Here is a 14,036-nt window from a genome sequence, read left to right as displayed (position 1 = left end):
TGTATATACTAAGACAAATGTTTGACTAACTGACATTAAATAATACCGGATGTACTTGTTCCGACTTACATATGAATCCGACTTAAAGACGGACTCAGGAATGGAACTCGTACGTAACCCGGGAACTGCCTGTACAAAATGAAGGTCATCCTACCATGCAAGTGTTTAGAAAATTTCATTAAAACTAAAATAGAGGAGGAACTGTTAACCTTCTAACTAACATCCAAATAACTCATCATCATTAATAAGATAGAAAACAACAAAGAAAATGCAGTTACTCAGGAACAACAGGTATGTAGCAGAATACAGGGCCCTGGAGATAGGAGCACAAGAGGAAAGGGAGCAAAAATGAATGTTAACGAGAAAGTCCATTTTATGTTCAGAATCAAGAGGTGGGGGCGTGGCACTGTTGATCAGAGATAGGAACAGACAAGTTAGAAAAGCGTTTAATTGGAGTAAGGGGAATTATGAGGTTATCAGGCAGGAAATTGGAGGCTTAAATTGGAAATGGATGTTCTCAGGGAAAAGTACGGAAGAAATGTGGCAAATGTTCAGGGAATATTTGTGAGAAGTTCTGCATAGGTACATTCCAATGAGACAGGGAAGTTATGGTAGGGTACAGGAACCGTGGTGTACAAAGGCTGTAATAAATCTAGTCAAGAAGAAAAGCATACAAAAGGTTCAGAGAGCTAGGTAATGTTAGAGATCTAGAAGATTATAAGGCTACTAGGAAGGAGCTTAAGAAGGAAATTAGGAGAGCCAGAAGGGGCCATGAGAAGGCCTTGGCGAGCAGAATTAAGGAAAACCCCAAGGCATTCTACAAGAATGTGAAGAGCAAGAGGACAAGACATGAAAGAATAGGACCTATCAAACGTGACAGTGGGAAAGTGTGTATGGAACTGGAGGAAACAGAAGAGGTAATGAATACTTTACTTCAGTATTCACTATGGAAAAGGATCTTAGTGATTGTGGTGATGACTTGCAGCAGACTGAAAAGCTTGAGCGTGTAGATATTAAGAAAGAGGATGTGCTGGAGCTTTTGGAAAGCATCAAATTGGATAAGTCGCTGGGCCCGGATGAGGTGTACCCCAGGCTACTGTGGAAGGCGAGAGAGGAGATTGCTGAGTCTCTGGCGATAATCTTTGCATCATCAATGGGGACGGGAGAGGTTCCCGAGGATTGGAGGGCTGCAGATGTTGTTCCTTTATTCAAGAAAGGGAGTAGAGATAGCCCGGAAATTATAGACCAGTGAGTTTTACCTCAGTGGTTGGTAAGTTGATGGAGAAGATTCTGAGAGGCAGGATTTATGAACATTTGGAGAGGTATAATGTAAAGGGCAGGTCGTGCCTCACGAGCCTAATTGACTTTTTTGAGGATGTGACTAAACACATTGATGAAGATAGCACAGTAGATGTAGTGTATATGGATTTCAGCAAGGCACTTGATAAGGTCCCCATGCAAGGCTTATTGAGAAAGTAAGGAGGCACAGGATCCAAGGGGTTATTGCTTTGTGGATCCAGAACTGGCTTGCCCACAGAGGGCAAAGAGTGGTTGTAGACGGGTCATATTCCGCATGGAGGTCGGTCACTAGTGGAGTGCCTCGGGGATCTGTTCTGGGACCCTTACTCTTCGTGATTTTTATAAATGACCTGGATGAAGAAGTGGAAGGATGGATTAGTAAGTTTGCTGATGACACAAAGGTTGGAGGTGTTGTGGATAGTGTGGAGAGCTGTCAGAGGTTACAGCGGGACACTGATAGGATGCAAAACTGGGCTGAGAAGTCGCAGGTGGAGTTCAACCCAGATAAGTGTGAAGTGGTTCATTTTGGTAGGTCAAATATGATGGCAGAATATAGTATTAATGGTAAGACTCTTGACAGTGTGGAAGATCAGAGGAATCTTTGGTTCCGAGTCCATAGGACGCTCAAAGCAGCTGCGCAGGTTGAGTCTGTGGTTAAGAAGGTGTATGGTGTATTGGCCTTCATCAATTGGGGAATTGAATTTAGGAGCCGAGAGGCAATATTGCAGCTATATAGGACCCTGGTCAGACCTCATTTGGAGTACTGTGCTCAGTTCTGGTCGCCTCACTACAGGAAGGATGTGGAAGTCATAGTAAAGGTGCAGAGGAGATTTACAAGGATGTTGCCTGGATTGGGGAGCATGCCTTATAAGAATAGGTTGACTGAACTCGGCCTTTTCTCCTTGGAGCGACAGAGGATGAGAGGTGACCTGATAGAGGTGTATAAGATGATGAGAGGCATTGATTATGTGGATAGTCAGAGGCTTTTTCCCAGGGCTGAAATGGTTGCCACAAGAGGACACAGGTTTAAGGTGCTGGGGAGTAGGTACAGAGGAGATGTCAGGGGTAAGTTTTTTACTCAGAGAGTGGTGAGTGCATGGAATGGGCTGCCGGCAGCAGTGGTGGAGGCGGATACCATAGGGTCTTTTAAGAGGCTTTTAGATACGTACATGGAGCTTAGAAAAATAGAGGGCTATAGCTAAGCCTAGTAATTTCTAAGGTAGGGACATGTTCGGCACAACTTTGTGGGCCGAAGAGCCTGTATTGTGCTGCAGGTTTTCTATGTTTCTAGTTCCATTCTAGATTGTTTCCACAATATCTACTGAAACAGTCAAAAGGTATGAAGTATGGAACCAACTGGAATCTCCATGATTGTACTGAGTTAATAGTTACACCTTCAACAGCTGATAGTTATCTTTCTTCTTTGCATTTATAGGAATGCTTTAATTAAAACTTGCACTCTAAGTTACTGAACTCGTGCAAGTTAGCCACAAAATTCAAATAGTAAAACAACCTGTAGGACAGTTTTAAAACAACAAAGTAGAGAAAATATGAAGAGATATCAACTCACAGTCACACTTAACACCTGTATGTTAAGGCACCCAACAAGTCTGTGTGTCATGTCTGTATAATTTTCTAGAATATTTATAGCAAAATGACTTTCCGTTCAGAATAATTACAGACAAAGTGACAACAGATCCAAGCTAGTTTCTCTAAGAGCGCATCATCAGTTAGCTCATGAAATTTAGGCTATTGTGGGTGACAGACTGAAGTGAGAGACAGAGGGGAAATTGCAGCTTGACAAACTTTAAATAAAAATGGGGAACAGCAACAAATCTATATCCATAATAGTCGGCTACTTCCTTCACAGCAAGTTCACAGAACAAATTATTCTATAAAATAATTAAAAATTAATGCAAAAATAGCAGTTAAGATCTACTTAATAAATCCAATCTGCTATTATTATCAGTATGATAGTAACTTAGAAACAGATTTACAGATTAAGGAAAATTTATGCTTTTACCTAGGCAACTGTTTATAAAGGTATCTCTTCAAGTCCTGTAGAAAAGAAAACCACAATTATTTTGGTTTGTTTATAATACAAGTACACAGCAATTTTTCAAAATGAAACAAGTTTAAATTTTAGAATGCTCAAGTGTTAGAAGAACCACCAAAGACCTTATTTCTTATATACAGTAAATGGTTAGCTTAGTTAATTATTTGGAGACACTATGCAAAATCAGTTTTAAACACTTGCAATCATGACTGCATATTCTTTATGCATTAACATCAACAACCTAGAGCTCCAAGTTTAATGGTATTGCTTGTATTTTAGATAAATTTGTGGTGAGGTAAATGATGGATCAAATCTGTGACTCTGACCCTCTTCCTTGTAAGTAAATGAGATTTTAAAAAAACACAGCATAACTATGTGAAAACTCTGCTATCTTTTGTTTGCAATTCAGTTGCTGTGACTCTTTTGGCTTTTCACAGAATATGGCTGACAGCTGCATTCATTCTTCTCTCACTTTGCACATGTCGTCACAGTGGAAGTGACTTGATTTAGAAGGGAACTGACCTGCGAAGGGATTTGCACATAATTTAAAACTGGAGACATTGTGCTCAATGAACAGGTGAACTAAGCTGAGTAAACAGTGCAGAGGGGCAGGAACAGCAGAACTTTAGTTAACTTTATCTACCCACCCATGGGTGGAAGAGCATCTCCTGTTAAGTGTTACACACCATGATACAGAAGCCATTTCTCAGCATTCTCTACTTGCAAAAAGTGATTCGCTAATTTCAATGGACCACATATTTAAAAGGCATCACAGTGTAGTTGTGGTTTTATTATGGGTTTCACACCAGCAACTAAAAACATTGTTTCATTCCCTTCATTGTGAAGATTAGAAAGACAAGCATGAAAACTCCAAACAACAGTGTATACAAAGGTATGACCACGCTAAGACCTACAGCTTGAGAAGGATGGAGTTAACTAGAACAAGCAAAGCATCAGGTCCAATCTACCCAATGTTTAACTGAATGAAATTAAGACTGATTGAGGAGGGGATGCAAAATAAGCAGAAAGGGAGTGAGAAGGAATAAATCAATAACTTTCAGGTATGGCACAAAACAATTAAATTTTATCCCAAAGATATTTTGTTTGCACACTGTATCCATCATCAAAGAAATTTAAAGTTAAGCCTAACAGTGAAACTAGCTATCATTATCATAAAATAAAAACAGTAAAATTATTCAAATTCTGGATCTGAATAAGAAATTAAAACTGTATGCCTTGCAAATGTACTTCAAAAATGTCACCAAAAAATACAACATCAAATTCTGTCTACGTCCAACTTGACTAAGTAGATTACAGCACTGGGAACAATAACTGCCCCCCTCCCTTCACCATTCCCCATTCACATTTCCCTCTCTCACCTTATCTCCGTACCTGCCCATCATCTCCCTCTGGTGCCCTTCCCCCTTCCCTTTCTTCCATGGCCTTCTGTCTTCTCCTATCAGATTCCCCCTTCTCCGGGCTCTTGTCTCTTTCACCAATCAAATTCTCGACTTCACCCCTCCCCCTCTCCCGGTTTCACCTATCATGTACTACCTTGTATTTCTCTCCCCCCCCCCCCCCCCAACCTCCTCCAACCTTCTTACTCTGACTTTTCATCATTTTTCCTCCAGTCCTGATGAAGGGTCTCGGCCTGGAAAGTTGACTGTTTACTCTTTAACATAAATGTGGCCTAGCCCGCTGAATTCTTCTAGTATTGTGTGTGTGTTGCTTGGACTTCCAGCAACTGCAGATTTTCTCTTGTTTGCGACAATGACTGTTTCATTTAGCTTCCATGTAAAAGTGCAGTAAGTGTACATCAGAGAATAGCTGAAATCTTTGTTTGCATCAAAGTGCTGAGACAAAGCATTATCATCAAACATTTTAACTGACAATAAATTCAGGCAATTTTCTCTTAGCAATTTAATAAAACTTTACTTACATCTGCCATCTTTATTCACACACGGTAAACTCAATTCTGAAACAAAAAGAGCATTTTCTATATTTCTTTCTTGGAATTACATAACCTATGTTCACTCATCAACTAATCAATAAGCACAGAAACAGTGCAAGAACTTAACTTCAAAGGAACAATATTCTGATGTTGTGTTCAGCAATGAAAGCAAGTTTGGAAAAACAGAATAGTTTACTTGTGATTTGTTGCCTATGTACCTTGCAAACATCTCACTGCTCAATCACTTGTAGATGTGCTCCTTCAGTTCCAATTTCAGCCAACTTGTTTCCCAAAGCTCTAGAAATTTTCCTGCCCTCCCAAACTTCTTTTAGATGTTCTGAATAAATGCCTACTAGAAAAAATACAGAAAAAGCCTAACCATCTTAGTGTCAAATTTTATTTGCTAACACCTTCTACAGAAGTGCCTTAAAATCATACATTATAAGTGCAAGTTGCCATAGTCTCACAAATGGGTCATATATTTTCTTTCTTGTTCCTGCTATCTCCCATATTAGGGTGGTTTTATGCCAATGGCCAAGGTTTCCTGCAAAAGATCCAGGATTATCCCATCTCAGTTCACTTGTCCTTTCATTCATCCACCTTACTGAAGTGCTGGGATAGGTTAATCTTAGCACAACTTCTTTCAAATTTCTCCTGTGCTGTATCTGTGGAATCCATTGCCACTGATGGCTATGGAGGCCAAGTCATTGGGTATATTTAAACTGGAGTTTGATACTGTTGGCTCTTGATTAATTAGGGCATCAAAGGTTACAGGGAGAATGCAGGAAATTGGGGTTCAGAGGGATAATAAATTAGTCCTGATAGAAAGGCAAAGCAGACTTGGTGAGCCAATTGGCCTAACTCTGAACGTGCACTACTGCTAATTTAAAAATAATGCACAAAATGTATTAATTGGAAACATTTCAGTATTGCAAAATGGTGACACAGTAGCATAGTGGTTAGCACAGTGCAGCACCAGCAACCCAGGTTCAATTCCTGCATCTGCCTGTAAGGAGATTGGACATTCTCCCCGTAACTGCGTGTGGGTTTCCTCTGGGTGCTTTGGTTTCCTCCCACAGTCCAAAGACTACCAGTTGGCAGGTTAATTGGTCATTGTAAAGTGTCCCACGATGAGGCTAGGATTAAATCGGGGGATTGATGGGTGGCGCAGCTCAAAGGGACATATTCCTCACTGTATCACAATAAATATACTAGGAAAGTGAGGAATTAAATATCATTTCATACACTTAATATACATTATGACAATTACTTACACTTATATAAAGGAATTAATATGGTAAACATCCCAAAACACTTAAAATGATTGTTAAAAATATTAACCAACAAGTGACACTGAAATAATCTGACTTGTGTAAAGCTTGGTCAAGTGGGAAGGATTTAAAGCAGAAGTTTGGTGTTGAAATTCCAGAAACCCTTAGTTTCTACTATTTTTGCTGCAACTACAATGTGAAAGTGCAATAGGCCATAACTAAGAATGTATAAAGCTGAGAGACTGTGAGGCTGGGTAAGTGACTGCGGTCAAGATAGGAGAACCCAATTGGAGATCAAGTATTTATACTGGGAATTTCAGGGAGATGAAATGGGTGAGTAAGCACAGGATTAACACGTGAACAGGACTTATCAAAGTTAGGACATTTTGGATAAGCTCAGAAGCTGGGAAAATGCACAGGAAAAGTCAAGTTCAGGAGGAAATTAACCCCTTGTAATAATACTAAAAAATATAGCTAAACCAAAGTATAAATGAGGGTTTGGAATCACCAATCACAAAATCTACTAAAATTATTATATCAAAAATTTGCATTTACATGGCACATACTTTAGTATCAGAAAAATGTGTCGCGCAAGGACTAAAAGCAAGTGATCAAATAGGTGGTCAACAATTAGGTTAACAAAAGAATCTCTGCAGCCCCGGGCCCAAATTACGTTGGGGAAAAAAGTGAAAGGAAAGTTAGCTCCAAAATTCAAATTATCTACAAACTCTGTAATGGTGATCTTGACGAGAAGGGGATTATCCGGGATGAAAGGGGGAGCGGACAGGGCGTGGATAAGATGTACTGGATGATGTGCAGTGGGATAGGAGTTGGGGGAAACAGAAATGAGTGAAAATCCTGGAGGGGAGGTATCCTGGTGAGTTGTCCCGGGCTGAGTTTTTGCAGGAGGGTGTATGGGAAAGCGCCTCTCAGAGGCTGCTTCATGGGGTGGTAGGGCTGGGGGAGGCAGCCCCGAGGGAGGAGGCGGAGAGAAGGGGCTCAGGTCCCACGGAACAGGGTGGGAGTGGCAGTGACGGTCGTGGTCCCGGTCCCGGACATTGAGGCCGGGGCTGAGCGGCCGCTCACGTGACTCCAGTCGGCTGATCATCGCCTGGGGTTACTGGAAGTTTCTATTGAATAGCCGGTTGTCTTACCACCCCCCGCCCAGCTCACTCTCGGATGGAACCCCAGGGACAGAAAGTTGTCCCTGGCTCCGGCCGCTCGGGCCGTCTATCCCCGGTCGGCCCTCCCGGTTACCTGAGGCAGATCCAAACGCTCGGGCTCCTCCCACCGATCTCTCACAGCGGAACTGCTCACCCGGCCTCTTCTCGGCACAGCATTGGCCAGGGGTCACGTGACAGGGCGGGATTACTCCCATATCACGTGGTGATGTAGGACGCTCCCATGCGTCACGTGACGGAGTCTGCGTATCGGTGTCAGTATCTGGCCGTCGTTGCCTGGTATGTTGAGTGTTCCCATATCTACACACTATTACCAAAGATTTGCACATTGCTGATAACAACTGGCCACTGATATCGAGGCTGTGCTACTAGGCAGCATACTTGGCTTCTGCCTCAGGTCGTTTTGCCAGCAGTGAAGACTTGTCAAATCTCCCATTTCCCTCTTCTTCAAATCTTAACTCCTTTTATAAATAAAGCAGTCCTGATAAAGCGAGTTTATTCATCTCCATGTACACTGCCTGACCTGAATTCCTTCAGCAGATTGTGTGTGGTGCTCCAGATTAGCAGCACCTGCAGAATCTCGTGTTTATCAAGCCCCCATCTCCACTATTACCCTGTGGCACCAACATTTATCCTTAGGTTGAGACCGAAGCTGCTCACAAGACTTCAGTTCGCTGAGGGGGTGGGGTGGGGTGGTTGTCACAAATGCTCCGTGCATCTGCAGCACGATATTTTGCTCTTGCGATGGAGATCTGAGACTACAGATGCTGGAATTTGGAGCAACAAACAATCTGCCGGAGGAACTCAGTGGGTCAAGCACCATCAGTGGAAATTCCCTACCTTCCACAGTGCTGTTCAACCTTCGAGATCCTTCAAGAGTGTTTCTTCACTCCTCTCCTTCACTGCCTGCTTCACCTGAACACTTGCTTTAAGTGACTGGATTTTAATGAAATCTGTCTCATGTATCACCCCTTTTCCCCAGTTTATCATAATCCCTGAATAATGATGTTGTTGGAGCCAGAATCAGTGGCTACCCATTTACAACAGGATTTTACCCCTTCGAGGGTCAACTGCCCTAGAGAACAGTGAGAATTAGATTTAGTAGAGGTGGTAGAATTAAACACAATCACTACATTAGAGAGACATTTAGGCAGGCATTTGCTTAACTAAAGCATAGGATACAGCCCTAATGTGCATAAACATAGCCTTTCCACCTACCACGTCTGTGCTGACCATAATGCCAAGTTTAACTGCATGTTTGCATCTGTTTAAATGTCTCTTAAGTAACACTATCATATTGCTTCCACCATCTCCCATGGTAGCACACCCCAGGTACCTATAACTGTGTAAAAAGAGCCTCATAAATCTTCAACTGCCTCCCTCTCATCGTAAACCTATGCCCTCTATTATGTATTTCCACCCTGGGGAATAAAAAGACACTCTGTTCCTACCTAGGTGTTCCAGGCTTTATGAACTTCTATCACATCACCCCTCAACCTCTGACACCCCAGAGAAAACTGTTCAATTTTCTCCAATCCAGGCAGTAGCTGTGACACTGGGTATAGCACCTTCACTTAGTAACTTTGTGGGGTAGCAAGGATCTGGTAGGCCAAATGGCCTGTTTCTCGTGCTGCAGAGCTCCATGACCCAAAATGCAGAGGGTCAATAGGCATTTCCACTAAAGGAGTCAAAAGATGGGGGGGGAGGGGGAAGATGAGTGATGCAGAGGTCAAGAGTGATCTTGCTGAATGGCGAAGTTGGCTGATTTGACTACTCCTAACGTTATTCTAAGAATTTTGCAAGATCCAGGATAAATTGATTGTGTGCCCCCTCATCAAAACAAGCCCAGACTCAAAGCCATCCAGTTTACACACTTAAAATAACTTTTATTTGATGCAGTTAAGAGAAAGGTACATTAAATATATATTACAATCAGCAATTCAAATGTGCAATTAGAATCTCAGCCGTTTCTACTAATTTCACTAAGACAAGAAGTGGGGCCTTGTTTGTTTAGAATTTCTAATGATTAGGAATGATTCAGAATTGGTTAATACTTGGAAAGCAAGAGGATTAAGTGTCTGATTTTGAGTACAGTACAGCAAATGTCAGTTCTTTAGCTCAAGTATCTACAGGATCAGTTGGGTGAAGCAACTAATTGTAATATCTCCTTGGTAACAAGAGATTGCTGGATTATGGCACAATGTCCATAAACAAGAAGATGGAGGAACTCAGCAAGTCACGCAGCAACTGAGAGAAGACAATTGACAACCAATGTTTCAGGAGGAGACCCTTTTGGAACATCAACCATCTAATTCCCTCCACAGACGCCACCTGACCGAGTTTCTCCAGCTTTTTGTCTAAAGTCTCCACATTGTCCGATGATACAAATCCAAAACGTATTCTCCAAGGATACATTGACTCTAAATAGATAGCAACAATATCAAAGGACAAGTTGATGGCAAATGGAATATGAACTTTTCCACTTTCACTGTTAAAATAGCACATCAGATTTTCTTTCTTTTTTCTTTAAACAGCAAAGCTGGGAACTGAGAGTGTTCAGAGGGACCAACACTCTCGATACAATAAAAATACCAGAGACTGCAACACTGGTATCTGGGGCAAAAAAAAACACTGTTGGGAAGATCTCAGTGGGTCAGGCAGCATCTGTGGAAGCAAAGGAACGATAAACATTTCTGGTCACGAGCTTGCATCAGGAAAATTAACATGCAGGGTAACAAGTAATTTGGAAAGGCAATGGATGTCGGACTTCTATTGCAGGTGATTGGAAGAACAAGAATAAAATATATATATTACAATAATCACAGGTAAGACCACACCGCAGTTACATGCAGCTGATCTTATAACTGAGGAAGGGCCTACTTGACTTAGTGGAGAGCGTGATGAACGTTTAACAAAGAGAAGCCTGGAGTGGGGGATTCCCTATGTTGTTACAGGAACAATTAACCAGAATGATTTGCCCATGCACCCACCCTCATGAGGAATGAATAGCAAGACTAAACCTATATTCCAAAAGAGACTGAAAGAATGGGAGGTGATCTCACCGCACCAAAAAGTTCGTGGAAGAGGTCTTAAAATGCTCGAAGGCTTATTCTGGGCAGAAATGATCAAGAGAATGTCACAGCCTCAAAAGCTCAGCCATTTAGGCGCAAGGTGCGAAGGTATTCCCTCACTCAGGTGAATGTCCTCAGGGCACCAAGGTTATCTCTGGCAAGTGTGTGCCAGTTGAGGTAGAAGATCAGGCACAGTCTCACCGAATAGTGAAGCAGACTCCACAGGCTGCTCCTTCTCCTGTTCCCATTTATCACCAGCTTCCGGTACTTCTGTGGTCTGAATTAAAGTACCCGCAAAGCATTAGCTGTGCATGAAAAAGGTGTAAAATTTTATACGTGATGATAGGCCATTGAGTTATGTTGAGACTGGGAGTGCAGAGGAGAGATACATTTACCAGCTGCAAGTCAATCCATTAGAGGGGGCAGTCAGATATTTCATTTCAGAAATCATGTCCTGTTCCCTCACCTTGCTCAGTCTCCCCCCCCCCCACACAACACAGTGCACAAATTCTAATTTGCACAGGGAGTTTCCTTCATGAATTTATATACATCTGTTATCTTTAGACACGGCTCAATAGAAACAAAAGGCAGCTCTCAAGAATACATCACGACTGTACAATATTCACAAATCAAGAGGCTAATGTACTGTTATACATGCATCAGTGGACATTATTCTCAAGAACATCTACATAATCCTTAATATAAGGAGTACGTCATTATAATCACCTCATTGCTTACTGAAACTAGCAAGTGACAAAATTGGTCAATGAATTCATCTCATCAAAACAAATCTCCATGTCTCAAAAAGGGATTTATCTACAATTGCAGGACATTTTAACCAAGGAATGCATTAAAATCCATCAAGAATGCGTACCAGAATTAGATTACTTTGTCAAGAGTCACTAAATATTTCAAAAGTACAAAATCTAAACCGAAAGTCAGGAAAGTCTTTTCAACTACACAAAGACAGTTATGGATTGGGTTCATTAGCTCAGTTGGTGTATGGGGTCCAACTTGTGTGAACATCAACACAAGCACTCGGCTGAATTAAAAATGGAGACCCAATGCTCATAAAACCCATGATATTAGCTGACATTAGTTGTATAGACTATAGTCATGTGCTTTTTTAAAAAGCTAATCTAGAATACACTGTATTGTATACAATAAAGTGAAGGGGGGTCACATGCACACACAGCCATCACAGATTGCTTTGGCTATAATCAGACACTCATGTAATCAGTCCAAAGGGCAGGGCTTTCAAGGTTACAAGACTTAGATTTATTCTTTTTAAAATAATGATAAATTGAAATGTCTCCCTGTACAATAAACATTTAAATTAAAAGGCAAGACCCTGTAGCCCAGCTCAGCCTCCTCGATACAAATCATTTAGTTTTGCTAGCTTCTCACAACTTTCCATCTTCATCAGCTCCGCTTTCTTTCGAAGGCGATCATCTCGGTACACCTTGGCCGCATAAAGATAGTCATTTCCTTTCACAGAAATAGCACAAAATTAGTACAAAGACCAGCAATGATGGATATTGAGAAAACTCTTCACGAGATGTTCATGATTAAGAGTAGAGTGATGTGGTGAAGAAATTTCTGGAGTCTGGATAACAGTGTATAGAACAGAGCAGGATGTTCATTCAACTCTTTTTCTACCTCTGCCTTATCCGAACCCTTTACCACAGCCTTATAATTCCACACAGGAGCACGTACATAATGCACTTTCAATAATGGACTCACTTTCAACTTGACTCCACAACTTGTGTTTACGGTACTATTTATTATTAGCTTTTTTATATCGGCACAGTTTGTCTTCCTTTGCACATTATTTCTTTGTCAGTAGTGTTTAATCGATTCTTGTGCATTTCGTGAATGCCCCCAAGAAACTGATTCTCAGGGTAGTATATGGGGGTATTCGGCCAGCCGGTGGGGTAGCAGAAGTGGCCCCGAGTTCAAATCTAGCCGGCTTCTTGCATGTGCTGGTTTGAGTGTTGAGCTAGCCACTTGGCCCCAAACAGGCAAAAGCGCTAGTGAAGTGGCAAGGTTGACACCCGGTGTGTGGAAAGGAACAAGCCATTATAATCATCTCACTGCTTAAACCAACGAGGACAAGAAAAGATTACTGAAGTACCAAATCTTCACATCTCCAAAATGGATGTACCTATCCTTTCAGGACATTATGAACAAGGAATGCATTAACGTCCATCTCAAGAACTCACTAGAATTACATTACTTTGTCAAGAGTCACTAAATGTTTCACAGGTACAAAATCTAAACAGAATTAGTAAAGTCTCTTCAACCACACACAGAAAGTGCATTTTATCAATGTGTCTGTATGTTCTAGATGCTGCATACACCTCTAGACTGTACCCAAAGTGTACTGTTACTGAGGCTGCAGCCTTGGTCCACTGGAACAATTCCTATGATGAAAAGGTGTGAGTAAATAGGATGTTCTGTGGAACTGAGACTGATGTGTGATCTCATTAACACATACCAGACTTTCACTTGTGGTTGGACAGCCTTGTATCAGGGACTGTGAAACAAGAAGAACTTAACCATTCATTCATGAAGTTGCAAATCTCTGATTTCCCCACTTCCAAATTCTTGAATATTAAAAGCAAAAATGATCACTTGCCTCTAAGGGATGTACAGACAGGTGCAGCTGGACTTGAACTGAGGATTGTCAACATTATTTATATATTCATATATTGAGATACAGCATGCAATAGGCCCTTCAAGTTACACTGCCCAGCAATCCCCTGGATTTAATTTTGACCTGATCACAGGACAATTTACAATGCCCAATGAAATTACCAACTGGTATGTCTTTGGACTATGGGAGGAAACCGGAGCACCCGGAGGAAACCTACGGGGAGAATACACAAACTCCTTACAGGCAGCACCAGGAATTGAACCTGGGTCGCTGATACTGTAAAATGTTGTGTTAACCACCATCTTAATGGCCAGTAGAGCACTGTGGCTCATTCCTGTTGCCATTAAAATCTTTCTGGATTTTCTTGAATAAATAACATTCATGTCAAGCTAATCTTAACCCCTTTTTTTCCTATTTACTTTCCATTCACAGAATCAAGAGAGAGCCACACAGGAGGCCATTCAGCCCATCCATCTACTCTGGCCAAGACTAACTATCCAGAGTAATCTCATTATTCAGATGTTTATTGCCCTATAGGCAGCTCTTTCCGC

General features: G+C 41.5%; 2 protein-coding genes across 4 annotated transcripts in view; both read right to left on the bottom strand.

Moving 5' to 3' along the window:
• The window catches only part of lamtor3 (late endosomal/lysosomal adaptor, MAPK and MTOR activator 3), a 33,494-nt gene extending 25,550 nt beyond the window's left edge, over positions 1 to 7,944 (bottom strand). The window contains exons 1-3 of one of the 3 annotated variants that reach the window (XM_073042398.1): positions 7,835 to 7,944; positions 5,295 to 5,330; positions 3,323 to 3,357 (exon numbers count right to left, since the gene is read on the bottom strand). In XM_073042398.1, coding sequence (XP_072898499.1) covers positions 3,323 to 3,357; positions 5,295 to 5,303 — 44 coding nt within the window. In that variant the 5' untranslated portion in view covers positions 5,304 to 5,330; positions 7,835 to 7,944. Of the gene's footprint in view, positions 1 to 3,322; positions 3,358 to 5,294; positions 5,331 to 5,524; positions 5,636 to 6,647; positions 6,781 to 7,834 lie in introns of those variants that run through there. The other 2 variants (XM_073042400.1, XM_073042399.1) reach the window with 2 other exon arrangements.
• A 1,674-nt stretch (positions 7,945 to 9,618) lies between these two features.
• The window catches only part of dnajb14 (DnaJ heat shock protein family (Hsp40) member B14), a 40,905-nt gene continuing 36,487 nt past the window's right edge, over positions 9,619 to 14,036 (bottom strand). Inside the window, exon 8 of the mRNA XM_073042390.1 lies at positions 9,619 to 12,317. Within this exon, the coding sequence (XP_072898491.1) occupies positions 12,193 to 12,317 (125 nt within the window). The 3' untranslated portion in view covers positions 9,619 to 12,192. The remainder of the gene's footprint in view (positions 12,318 to 14,036) is intronic.

The sequence above is a fragment of the Hemitrygon akajei genome, chromosome 4 (genome assembly GCF_048418815.1).
Source record: "Hemitrygon akajei chromosome 4, sHemAka1.3, whole genome shotgun sequence".
Classification (NCBI taxonomy): domain Eukaryota; kingdom Metazoa; phylum Chordata; class Chondrichthyes; order Myliobatiformes; family Dasyatidae; genus Hemitrygon; species Hemitrygon akajei.
This window is presented reverse-complemented; position numbering and strand designations above follow the sequence as displayed.